The sequence below is a fragment of the Pteronotus mesoamericanus genome, unplaced genomic scaffold (assembly GCF_021234165.1).
Source record: "Pteronotus mesoamericanus isolate MK-2021 breed Mesoamerican mustached bat unplaced genomic scaffold, CSHL_Meso_final contig_221, whole genome shotgun sequence".
NCBI classification, from domain to species: Eukaryota; Metazoa; Chordata; class Mammalia; order Chiroptera; family Mormoopidae; genus Pteronotus; species Pteronotus mesoamericanus.
Window position 1 is genome coordinate 8,409,509 of NW_026555092.1, and position 13,937 is coordinate 8,423,445.

Genomic DNA, 13,937 nt, shown 5'->3' on the forward strand with positions numbered 1-13,937 from the left:
TTAATAAGCAATCAGATATTCCATGGGGTATTTTAAGTAATAATTATTCATCCTTCCACGGTTCACCATGCTTGATAGAATCCATATCTACAGTCTCCCCTAATCTAGAAAGTTCAGAAACCACTCTAAGCTCTCCTCTCTCAAAATGCTATCTGTGCTTGTATTCAACGCAACACTCAGGATTTTTCTTTTCTTTTTTTTTAAACAAGTATTTTAAAATAGAAAAGAAAAAAAATCTATGAGGTGTCAAAGGAACCTTCAAAATGGATAAAAAAGAAATCAGAACTAAGTGGAATGGATGGACTTTGCTGACTTTGCTGAGTTCTAGCAATTAGATTTGGAACAGTGTACCTAGAACACAACAAATGCTTTCCAGTAAAACATACAGTCCAAAAAGGCCAAAAGCAAAGTTTAGAAAGAGCCTCTCACTTCAATGATTATGACAAAAGAGTTCACCAAGAAAAATTGTATTTTCTGAAAATAAATGAAACCAAAACTGACACAAAAATAACATTAGGACTAAAATATGGCTGCTTATTAAAAATAAGGCTAATAACTTTTTCATAGTAGGATTTATAATTGTAGAGGACAAACAACTCTGAATTGCAAATGATTATCATGCTCATTTTATAGCTAAGGAATCTATATGCAGAAAAGTCATACAATTTTCCCTAGTTGCAACCAGTTGATGGTTGAAGAAAAACCAGATCGCAGTTTTACATAACTCCAGACATCACAATACGGTCAGAAAACAGCACGAACTGTGAAATTATAGACTTGTGTTTAAATCTTAACAACTGAATATTTGTGTTATCCTAGGCACACATACTCCATTTCTTCAATCTTATGATGGAGACTCATATAATCTATAGAATCAAAGTAAGTTAAAAAGAAAACATTATACATAGAGCACTTAGCTTTAAAGAGAAGGTTTTCAAAAAGAAGTACTTATTACTATCTTTGTTGCTCACCCTATCAGAACTAATTTTAAAACACAGCAATTACTTTAGTCTTTCAAATCCATTAGGATTTGGCAGCCATTTAAACACAAAGATCATCACAAATAAATACAGACTATCTACAAAGAGTAGCTATGAAGAAATTAATTAATAGGGATCACCCTTTCTTTCTGTTAACAAATTCTCTGCTGAATTCCCTTACATACTTGATAGTAGAATTTTATCTATTGCAAAGAAAATCAGGCATTAGCTTCCCAAAATTTATCTTACTATAGAAACACTGGCCCAAGATAAACTAGCTGGAATTTCAAAACCTGTGTTTTCCTATAATTTAGTGAAATCTAAAGAAATAAACATACCTTTTTTTGAGAATGATAAAAAGCAGAGGATTTTTGTTTGGATTATATCATAAAAATATATATATGAGCATGGTGTTTCACCTCAAAAGCAAGTTTAATTTGATAGTACGTATCAGAAGCTTAAATACTCAATTATTTTACGTAGAGAAAAAAATCCACATCTAGGAATTTAGCCCATGGTAATAATTTGCAAAGGACTTGTGCAAAGCATATTTATCAGTGTTATTTAAAACACCAAATTATCGCTAAGTTAAATATCGAATAATAATGGATTGGTCAAAAAGTATACAATATTCTTTGATGGATTTAAATTTAACCAGTAAATGTTAAATAACATGGAAAACTGTAAAAGCAGGATATAAAACCATGTGAACAGAATATTCCATTTTATAAAAACTTCATTAAATAATGCTACAATAACAGATACCAAGCATTAATATTGGTTTCTTCTTATATTAAAAATAATATGTGATTTGGTTTTGAGTTTTCCAGTTCACCACAATACTCAGCAATAGGTATTATTCTAGTACAGAGGAGAAAATGGTCTATTTAAATTAAAAAGACAGCCCTGGCTGATGTGGCTCAGTTGGTTAGCGTCATCCTGTAAACCAAAAGGTCCCAGGTTTGATTCCTGGTCAGAGTACATGCCTGGGTTGCAGGTTCCATCCCAGTAGCAGCCTTGTGAGAGGCAACCAATGTTTCCCCCTTTCCTTCTCCCTTCCTGCCCCTCTAAGCATGTCCTCAGGTGAGGAAAAATAAAATAATATAAAACATACTCAGTTTTAAATTTTATTATCCTTTCCCAACTCAATTTAAAAGTTCTTATTACTATAAATTAAAACAGACATAATAGGTTTAAGATCTATATGCAACCCAATAGATATTATAATTTAACAGTCTTAAGAACCAGTACTTCCCTCTTTCGTAGCAAGCTATCTGTTAAGAGAGACAGAGGTGATCTGAGAATGGTGCTTAGCAGTTAACTGCAGTATTGCAAAAAGAAAATTTACTATCACTATGATACTTTGACTCTTGCTAATGATGTATCCTTCACTGGACACTTCTCTAAGCAGTTTTCTTACATATAAATTGTATAATATCATTATTTACACTGACTAGTTACACTGACCATGAACCTGATTCATAAATGGGATTAATAAGCATAGCTAAGTCTGAGCCTGAACTCAGATACAAGCATGAGAGGGAACTCGCCCATTCAGTGTTCTCTATTTGGACCAACAATACCTTTTAATTACATGTAACTAAAATGCACACTTATACAGGATAAATTTTGTTAACATTTACCTGCTGCTGCCCTTGCTGAGCCTGGGGGGTGGTCTGCTGGTTAGCAGAATTTGTGGCCGCAGCAGCCGCAGCAGCTTGCTGCTGAAATAGACTGGCAGGGTAGACGCCCCAGGGAGTAACTCCATAGTACTGGTGAGGGACCACAGCCGGGCCTAAAAACAGCAAGAGAAAGGGGGAAAAAAAGTTTAGATTGGTAAGACTCATCTCTGGGTTTCCAAAGACTACACCTGATTCAGCAGATCCTCCTGTAAAATATTAATTTAAAAATACAGCGATTCATTCTAGTTAATCATTAATTCTATGTTTTTAAATAAAAAATATTATACATGATCCCTACACCAAAGTCTTCTGAAGTCAGTAATGTACTCCAACCCTAGAGAAAGAAGCCAATGAAGGAGGGAACACTGGACAGAGCAAAAAGGAGCATAACTCATAGAGGCAGGAAGGAGTGGGTTTAAGAATACATGGAGGCATGGCTGGTTTGACTCAATGGATTGAGTGGATTCACCCTGGCAACTGAAAAGTCACTGGTTCGTTTCCCAGTCAGGGCACATGCCTGGGTTGTGAGCCAGGTCCCAAGTTAGGAGACATATGAGAGGCAATATAGATCGTGTATCTCTCACATATTGTTGTTTTTCTCCCTCCCTTCCCCTCTCTCTAAAAGTAAATAAATAAAATTTTAAAAAAAGACTACAAGGAGGAATTAGCTTTAGTCAGGAAGAAAGCAAAGGCATGCCTTTCCCCAAGAAAGAAAGGATATAGGAAAGATACAGAAAAAGTGTTGTTACAAGGGAAATGAATGTAGAGTTTATGTGCCTAAAGTGATGGAAAAAAACAAAAAATTAAGTTGTACTCTGCTTTCAACAGTAAGGATGGCACCAGAGGTGATTAATAGGAACAGTGGTCCTGGTGCTTCATCAACTCCAAAAGCATGAAAATCCATCAGCCTTCTGAAAGCAAGCCCCAGACACTCCACTGACCCTCCACTGCTCAGTTTCTGAGAGGTTTAGTTTTCCTATTTCTATTTTTAAAGTGTCACAAAAGGCACTCAACACAACTACAGCCAGACATTGATATATGAAATTTTAAATTTAAGTCAAAGTTGAAAATAAATAAAAACAAAAAATATAACACCTTAACTTCTTAAAGACCTGCTCAGGCTCCTGAACACAACTAGGCTTTCTGCTTTAAACTGAATTATCTGTTCACTTTCTTTTGCAACAGCTGCAGCTGCAGCCTTTGCCACAGAGTAGGTAATAGGGAAGTAACTGAGCTATACAGGCAGCAACCTAGATGTGGGAGAAATCTAAACCACAGAATTCTCTGAAGCAGGTAGCAAGAAATATCAGGGCTGCCTACTTGCCAACCAAGACAAAGGCTCAAAGCCAGCTCCTCAAGTCCGCTTGAACACATCTCCAATTAGAACTTTCTTAAAGAACAGAGTTTAAAATATTTACAACTTGATTAATAACCACACCTTACAGTGGAGTTCCAAAGAGCTGTTTCAAATATAGTTATTCTAACATTAACCCTATAGTAACACATACTTCATTAATAGACAAAATAAATTGCTCTGTCTTTTCTGTTTTAAGCTTCTAAAACACAAATAAGTCAAATTACATTGTTCTGACATTTCTAATTTGGCATTTTCTGTACCAGTGGGCTCAGCCAAGAACCGGAAGCACTGTTTATAATGGTGCCCCACTGTGAAACACCACAACTGCCTACAAAAGCCATGTTATAATTCAGCAATACTACTATAAAAAACAAATGGGTTAAAACATTTTTATCAAAAGCCATACCTACAAGATAAAGAGAGTGACTGGCCCCCAAACTCATATGGTTAGTATTTATAAAGAAAAGTGGTTTTGGCCATTTAAAGAAAAGAATGAAGTAAGAAACACTACAAAGACTCTATGCCTTAGTTTCCTCACATGCAAAATAGGTGTAACACATGTTAGGGTGTTCCCACACCTTCCTTGAAAGGTTAGGTTGCAACCTGCAATAATATCCCCAAGGTCCCCCCAAAAGCCAACAAAGCAAACCTCTACGGGGCACTGACTGTTGTTACCATAAGCATCTGAACTGACCTCTGTATTTTGTTTAACTGACATTCCTACTACTTTTCCCGCTCGTGTGGCCTATGACTGAGTTTAGGAAAATACCCCAGAGTGCATCATTACTTGAACTTGATTCATCAGGGTGTCTGTTTCAATTCCTGCATGACTGACACTCCATAAGAATGTAGTTTCACAGTTTGGGTATTTAACAGTCCAGTTCTGCATGAAAGCACTTAAAGTCATTCTCAGTCTGGTTTAGCTAATGAGTCAAAAAAGCAAGATTCTTATCACCAAACTGTGATCTCAGTGAGGACTGAAAGTCAGGGAGAACTGAGACAAGTTTTCTGTTTCAAATAACATAGTAAGTTAGTAGAGGAAAGAAAGTACCGAAAAGATATTTTAAGATAACATAGATATTAGGCTGGTCAAAAAGTTCGTTTAGTTTTTTCCATACGATGGCTCTAGTAGTGCCAAGTTGTCTTTAACTTTGTTCAAAACAATTTTGTTATATTGTACTATGACAGCTGTCATATCAGCATGCATTAAAAAAAACTTATCAAAATTGGTGAATTGTTGTGCAGCCATTTTAATATTGAAGAAGAAGAAGATACACCACATTAGGTATAGTATGCTTTATTATTTCAAGAAGGGTAAAAATGCAACTGAAATGCAAAAAAGATTAGTGCAGTGTATGGAGGTGTTATGACTGACTGAACATTAAAGAAGTGGTTTGCAAATTTCTTGACACTACTGACATTCTAGCCAAGTAATTTTTTGCTGTGGGGCTGTCTTATACACGGGGAAATGTTTCTCAGCACCCCTGGCCTCTTCAAACTAGAAGTCAATAGAGGGGGATAGCTGACACACTCGAAATATCCAAATCAATAAAGTTATGGGTGAAAATGAAAGCCGTGTCTTTTATTTTACGGAAAACACTAAACAGACTCTTTTGGCCAGCCCAATAGTATAGTGAAGTGCATGCATGGGCTTTGAGTCAGAGCTGATTCAAACCCGCAACTCTACATTTAAACATGTGATCTCAAACAAGACAACTCTCTGGGCCCCAAATTCCTAACCTATAAAATTATCATGTAGCAACCCACAAAGCAAAAACCCTCAGTATTAGGCCTGGAAAATAGTTAATAAGGGTTCAATAAATATTAATGGTAGTTTGCAAAGATCATTCTTAGGAAGAGCTTTCTATTTCTCCCCCAAAGGCCATGGGTGAGCAGGGGAACTGCATTACATATTCCCACCACATCCCATGCCAAAATGTCAACAATTCTAAAGAAAATAATGTGAACTTCTACAATGCATTTGAGTTCATAATTGCAAATCACATGCTTTATAATAAGTGAAATCTTAAAAATGATATGTAGTCATGATTAATATGACTTGGAAAGATCTGTCCCCAAGAATACTTTGGAAGAAATTTAGTTTGCCCTAATGTTGAATTCAATCTACTATACATTTATGACCCCACTATGGTAGCAGCAACTATGCCAGCGTAAAATAATATAAAAGAGCCTGCCTTTGAAAGAGTTCAGTTTCGGGGGCAGGGGCAGCAGGGGGGGACGACCCACTCATGTATACATCCACAAGCAAATATATGCAAAAAAATAATAATAAAGAAAAAATAGAAAAGGGTTATTAGCAAAGGAAGGCTTTCTAGAGGTGGCATTGCCAACTAAGGAGCTTCCCAGGTAAAGAATAGGAAGAGTTTACTTGGGAGACCACAGTGTTCCAAAGACACCAAGACCTAAACCACCATGGTACCTACAATAAGCTAAAATCAGTTTAGCATTGCTAGAATGTATGGTGTGAGCAAATACTAGCCAATCTGGTGTTGAGAAAGTGGTGCACATGTGAAGGCATCAACGTACAAGCCATTGATAATATGGATTCCAAAGAACAAAGCACCATCACCACCCAAGTAAGTTATAATGATCAGCCATGTTTGATAACCACCATATGAAACATTAGGCTACATAAGACAGAAAGCAATGAAGGGTTTAAACAGAAGAATAAAGAGATAAGGTTTATGCTTGAGACAGTTTTCTTAAACATTTTTAGGAGACAGAGGAGGGGGATGATGCAAGGAAATTTAGTAGGAGGAACAGCTGAAAAAGTCTAGGTAAACCATATAAGGACCTGAACTTTGATAGGCTAGAGATAGTAGGAAGAACTGGGCAAGCGGAGAAATTTTCAAAATACTGGTGGTTTCATGGAAAAAAACACCTATACAGGAGGTGGCTGATTCAGTTAGCCTTTGGGCATATTCAAATCTGAGGTTACAGCTGAGCAGAGCTATCCAGCTGGCAGGGAGATGGCAGTGGAAGTCAGGACAAATCCCCACTGGAGGTATGGACTTTGTGAAAGGATACAAAGAACACAGGCCCAATATAAACGATGTTCAGCAGGTGAGAAAAATCCATCATGCATCAGAATGTCTCACCTAGTGTCGCTGCTGCAGCCAATCCAGCTGTGTAGGGGTCCGTCCCTGGAGGAGCAGCGCTGATGATGTATGGATTGGGGACAAATGCAGCGGGAGCTAAACCTGCTGAAAACATACCTGTCAGTAAAAACAAACTTGACTAAAACTACAGCCCTATCAAATACCTACATAGTTTGACTATTCATTCCAGGCTGTAGATGAGGAAAAATAAAGATAGGATAGGTAGAAACTAAAGAAAAAAATTTTTAAATAAATGATCTCTATACTAAAGATTATGGTGACATTTATCTTTTGTTTTTTTTTAACCTTTGTTAAAAAATTACAATTAAAACTATTTTGCAGTTTTAAATTCAGCACAATTTCTGAAAGAGAATTAAAGCTGTAACAAGCTAAAACAAAGCAATATAAAAGACGCTGTAGAAGAATGAAGGGAAGAGCTTATTACCATTTAATACAATTTTCCAAGCAGTTTTTCTCAAAGAAAATGTATGAGTATTTATAAAGACAACTATCTACAAGCATAAAATACCAAACCCAGACAAAGGCCTCTATGCCTGGCCTTAATATATCTAGGTTGGAAGCAAGTCTTTTCTTCCACAGCATATCACAATCTGTGATTGGCAATCTCCTTTCTATTCAATCGTGCCACTTTAACACATTAGGAAAGGAAAGGGGAAAAAAAAAAACCACCTTCTACTTGTGCTTGTTAAATAACACTTTGTTTCAGAGACCATAAAAATGCCAGGGATGGGGGTCATCTAGGCAGTAAGACAAAAATATGCACAGCAAATCAATTGCTATAGAAGGGAAAACTACTTTAAAAACAAGTCTTTATATAGAATGCTTTTAAAATGCATGCCACTGGGAAAATGGATTTATTGGTACTACTTGCTTAATAAGAGAAGTTGATACATTCAAAGTCTGTACATCCCCAGTATGGACAAAACTACTGTTATTTAATCGATTTCATTCAATTGTACCAACAGAGTTGATGCTAGTCACCACAGTAGTAAATACTGTAAATCCTGGAAGAGCTGAGGTAGAGCACCAATAGCTAGATGCTAAGAAATCTCATCAGTTAAGGTCTGGAAGGTGTGCCAAAAATAAGGAATGTAGCTAGAGACAACTGGACAAGAGGAATAAGCCATTCATCTTGAGAGATGTGTCTGAAACCCAGTCTACTGGGTTTCACAGAAGCCAGTACCCAAAAATGGTGGCCACGCCGAAAAAGGAGAAGGGACAGGCTTAAGGACTTACCGATGTGAGGTTGATGAGCAGCTGCAAGTGCATACTGCTGCTGCTGAGCAGCTGTCAACTGCTGGACAGCAAGCGCATTAGGTCTTTGGAACAGCTGAGGTGAGAAAAAGACATACATGGTGATGTTAGAGAAACTGTTTCATGAATCATTTAAAAATCTCTCTGAATAAACATTTCTATATGCCCCATTAAAGCATGATACTGAATCAAAAAATGTTCTCATGCTCTCCTCCATTCACATGGTATTATTGCTATGCTTCATAGTTCTCTTTTCCCTCCTTCTTTACCTTAATTTGATGCATCCAGTTCCCATGTGCTGACTACGTCACAGATTATATATCCCTGAACCACATGCATACATACAAATGCCCTACTGCTTGTCAACAGGTCTGAGAGGCTCACCTGATCCAAGGCACACAAAAATTAAACAGGGGTACTATAAATTTATTTACCACGCTGCCCATAGTGCTATTATCTCCCTTGAGTTCTTTTTAGACCCCCATATGAACTTTGAATTAATCCTCACCTACTCATATTTTGGAAAGCAAAAGGAAAAGCATTTATTTTGTCCTCTGGCTGCCTCTTCTCAGGGAAATTATATTGGGTATTTTCCTCAACTAATGGCTTATCATAATGAATAAACTGGACGAATGCCCTACTTTTGGGGGCTCCTGAAATCCCGGGATACCTATTCTTTATACGTAGGAACATAAGTACAGTTGCTACTAACAAAACTTGGATTATGGGCTCAGACCTAGCACACTTCTTAGTTCCCACAAAAAGAAAGGAATTCAAAGACCCTTAATACAAAGACGATCATTCACTCATTCATTCTAAAAATATTTATGAAACAAATAACCTACTAGGCACTGTGCAAGGAACTAGGGATATAACAATGAATCAAATGTCCACATACTTCAGTATGAATAGTACTGGTACAAAAAAAAGGAAATGCCAGTAACTTTACGTTAGATGGCCTGACAAGCACCCTTCTGCAATCACACTGAAGAGACCTTTACCCGCTAGAATGAGAGTGAGAGTACTTACAGAAGGGACCCCCCTTAAAAGCACATTCAAGCTACCTGCTCTTTCTAAAGTGCTTTTCAACAGCTCAGCTGACATCACTGGATGATATATAACACACCCCATACATCATAAGTTATAGATGTCCTCATAAAGAGACTCCATTATTTCAGACTTCAGGAGATAATGACATTACACCTGCTTAACTTTCAATGTAAAGACCTGGTGCTGATTTGGCTACCTTCTATGTCTCAAATATATGAGTAGATTGATTTTAAATAAAAGGAAAACAAAAGGTGAATTTTTGAACATACTTGCCAACTTCACCCCTTACTTCTCTATATATTTATCTTTCTAAAACCCAGAGTAAAAGTTATTCTTTGCTTTTACAATATGAATGTCAAAAATAACCATGTAGAGCCATGGCCAGGTGCTTGGTTGGCTGGAGCATCATCCTGTACATCAAAAAGTTGCAGGTTAGTCCTGACAGTTTTGTGGCTCAATTGGCTGAGTGTCATCCTGCAAAGTGACAGGTTGCTGGCTGATTGTGAGTCAGGGCACATGCCTGGGTTGCTGGGTCCATTCCTGGTTGGGGGTGTGCAAGAGGCAACTGATTGTTGTTTCTCTCCTTCTCTTTCTCCCTCCCCTTCCCTTACCTCTATCTAAAAATAATAAAATCTTTTTTTTAATTGTTGTTCAATTACAGTTGTCCCCATTTTCCCCCCATTACATCCTCCTGCCCTACCCACCCCCGACCTTCCACATTCAATCCTCCCCCAAACCCTATTGTCTTTGTCCATCGGTCCTTTATACATGTTCCTTGACTTGACCCTTCCCCTTCTTTCCCCCGTTATGCCCCTCCCCCCACCCCTCTGATCACTGTCAGTTTGTTCTTTATTTCCATGTATCTGGTTATATTTTGCTCACTTGACTGTTTTGTTAGGTTCCACTTACAGGTGAGATTATATGGTATAAAATCTTTTTTTTTTAAATGGCTTCTAAAAGTAAAGCAATGAGGCAACATTTAAAATAAAAAAGATTACAGGTTCAATCCCCAGTTGGGGCACACATACTAGACAGTTGATTTATGTTTCTCTCTCACATCAATGTTTCTTTCTCTCTCCCTCCCTCAAACCTATGAGCATATACTCTAGTGAGGATCTAAAAAAATAATAATAATAATGACCATGTAGAGATTTCAAAAATACTTCAGTTGTTTTTCAAAGGTTAAAGAAAATTTTCACTTATGATGCTGGTGAAAAGATAACACTACTTTATAGGGATTGATTAAATACTGAATCTTCACAAGAAATATAGGAATATATTGAAAAACACTGTTCACGCTCAGGTACGGAGCCAATCAGTACCACTGCATTTTTGCGAGGTTGGTTTCACACTTCTGTTTCATCTGAAGGACAGTCTCATAGAACGCCTACCAAAAGGAAGCACTCTACGCAAGAAGGGCAGCCAGGAGGCAGAAAACATGTAAAATTGTGGAAGGTTGATTTTTTAATTTTTGAAGGTCATAAAAATACCTCATAGTTCCACTATATATCTACTGTCTCTTTGATGGGACTCCAGAATTTTCCTAGCCTAAAACATTTTGAAATATTTACCATCTGTGACATTGCTCACAGCTAACCTCTTTCCTCCACACTGCTATAAACAAAATAATTCAATTCATTTAACAAACATTTTTTTGAGCACATTATTAGCTAGAGACTGTGAGATGGGAAATAGAGATGGTCCGTTCAGAATAAAAATCTTGAGGTTTTCTTGAGTTATTAACCAAAAACCGTACCCCAATGCCATTCCACATGACTTCTTGCTTTGTACATTTTTAACATTACATATAACTCATTACAGGTATGTGTACTGTATCTGTAAATATACAAATAAGCAGTGTGCGAATACCATAAAAGTAATAATTTCACATAACATGAGTTTGTGGTTCTAACCACCATGTCACCACACTTTGAGAGTAAGAAAGCATTACGTTTAATTTAAAAATATAGTCCCTACAAGAATTCCCATATATCTTGTATTGGAGAGTTGATTAATAGACCTCAGATGATTATGGTGACCAGAAAAGGAATTATTTTTTTTAGTGCATTTTTGCAGTAAACAATTAACAAAAGTAAATTATGCATCTACAGCAGGGAGATTTGATTACAGATTACAGTAATTCTGGCATTCTCTTTATGTAAATGGTCCAATATTAACTGGAAATACAGGGTATTCAAAACAAAATTAGGTAATTGGTAAGTGATGGATTCCAAACATTCCTGAAAAGCTCATACAAATGCCATCTGCTGGGCAAAACACTTTTTACAAAGCATGCTTTGATTTCATGATTTTCACAAAGCATGCTAATCATAACTGAGAAACACAATACTGGGAGATTTGGAGAAAATGTTTATTTTATTTTAAGATTGGTATAATGATAAATGTGCCACTATTGATTACAATTTATTTGGGTAGAATTTATAAGTTATTCAAAAGTCTGATTGCAGAGAAAAATATATCAACTATTTTAAGATTTAGGAACTCACAAGAAAGCTGGTTTGACTCCCATCTCTACCACTACATGACCTTACAAGAGACCTCTGTAGGGTTTTTATTCCAGAAAAAAAAAATGTGGGCACTCAAAAACAACCAACATAGTGCCTGACATATAGCTGGCATCTTATAAAATACAGCTACTACTATTACTGTTATTATCAGTAATTGTTGAGTTTTCAGAATATGGCATAGTAGTATGTACATATGGATTTGGCAAATGTAAAAGACTATCCTCCTTGGCTCCCCATTCCCAAATACAATACACTGCCAGCCCTGGCTTTTTTACCAGTTTAAGGCTATACACATAGTGGATAAGAGGTAAGAGCAGAGCCTGGAGCCAGAAAGCCTGGATTCATACCTCAGCTCCACCACTGACTTTCTATGTGACTCTGTGCAATAAAACCTCTGTGCCTTGTTCTCCTCCTCTAATGGAGACAACAAAGATATGTCGAATTCATAAAGTTGTATTAAAATTAATACATGTGAAGAGCTTAGAACACTCCTTTATGTGCGATGAGCACCCCCACACAGACACAGCACCTCTGTAAATTACCCCTTACAGCTTCTCCCCCAGCAAGGAGGCCCAGGAATGGGGGAAAGAGAGGGCAAGGCTCTTCAGAGTCGATGTCAAAGTCAAAATCCCACTGAGTTCATGAGCACCAACTGCTCTCCACAGGTCACAAAGATAACAGGGAAAAAACATTTTTTGTTGTTGTTGATGAGTACTTTTTTACAGTATCTCCATGCAAGAAAAAACTATGAATGCAGCTGATTTTGAAGGTGAGATGACTCTACATATCAAAAGGCTCTGTGTTTCTAGTACCAGGTCCAAAGGAAACAGCTTGGAGCTAGAAACTCCAAAAGCAGATGTTTGCATAACTTACAGAATATAACCTTCAGTGAGTCTTTTAGCTTCATGATATCTTAATTTTCTTACCTGTAAAAATATAGTAGCTGCCCTACTTCACGGAGCTGTTGTCAGGATCCATAGAAAAATGCCGTTTAAAACACGGAAAGCACTGTATTCTGCCATGTATAATGTGCTGCCATGTATAATGCATGCCTACATTTTTGGCCCCAACTTTAAGAAAAAATATCTTTCATTTTAATTTTTTAATTCATTCATTCATTCATTTACATTTAGATGCTTGTTTTTTGTATTATAAAGGAATTTTAGCATTTATTTTTGAACATGTTATGGTACAAGAAATTTTATGTAACAAACTATTACAAAATATAAGAACAGATACAAGATAGTTCAGGTACTAGCCATGTATAATGAGCATCCTTAATTTTCCCTCAAAAATTAAGGTTAAAAGGTGCATATTATACATGGCAAAATGCAGTACTTCATCAATGGTGGGACTATAAATTTTTAATAAAAGTATATATTGGAGCCAGCCCTCAGTACATGAAATTTGTAAAAGTTTGCTACTGTTTAAAAGCTTCTGGGTCAAAGCCCACTTTTGACCAGGTTATTTGAACTACTTAACACTTAACCAGGTTAAATGACCAACTAGTGATTACAATGATTTCTGATTTAACAGGTACATACAAACCATGCTGCTGAATTTTTTTTAAAAAAAGTTCTTTACATTTCTTTAACAGATGAAGAAACTCATTCCATAATAAATGATGTCTATGTAAGGTCGGGGGAAGCGCATATCCTTCCTCCAAGTAAATTAATATCTTTTGAAAAAATCACATTATAAAATTTCAACAAAGTCAAATAATATTAAAGGTAAGTTTCAATCAACCAAACTACTAGCTAACGTGAGCATTTTAACAGTGATTATACACGACACTAATAGAATAATCCTCTTATTTGTAAACTGAAAAGCAAGCCAAGAGTATTAAATTCTTATATTAAAACTATACACACACTTGGCCTTATAAGAATGACATTTAATCACTACCACACTTTTAAAAGCAATGCATGCCAACTTCCTCTCCCCTC

General features: G+C 36.6%; 1 protein-coding gene across 7 annotated transcripts in view; it reads right to left on the reverse strand.

Annotated features, from left to right (window-relative positions):
* Positions 1–13,937, reverse strand: part of PUM1 (pumilio RNA binding family member 1) — a 118,354-nt gene that overhangs the window by 38,516 nt on the left and 65,901 nt on the right. For 4 of the 7 annotated variants that reach the window (XM_054571877.1, XM_054571874.1, XM_054571875.1 and 1 more), the window contains 3 exons: positions 8,396–8,489; positions 7,139–7,243; positions 2,624–2,775 (listed from right to left, as the gene is read on the reverse strand). In XM_054571877.1, coding sequence (XP_054427852.1) covers positions 2,624–2,775; positions 7,139–7,243; positions 8,396–8,489 — 351 coding nt within the window. The remainder of the gene's footprint in view (positions 1–2,623; positions 2,776–7,138; positions 7,244–8,395; positions 8,490–13,937) is intronic. The other 3 variants (XM_054571878.1, XM_054571876.1, XM_054571873.1) reach the window with 1 other exon arrangement.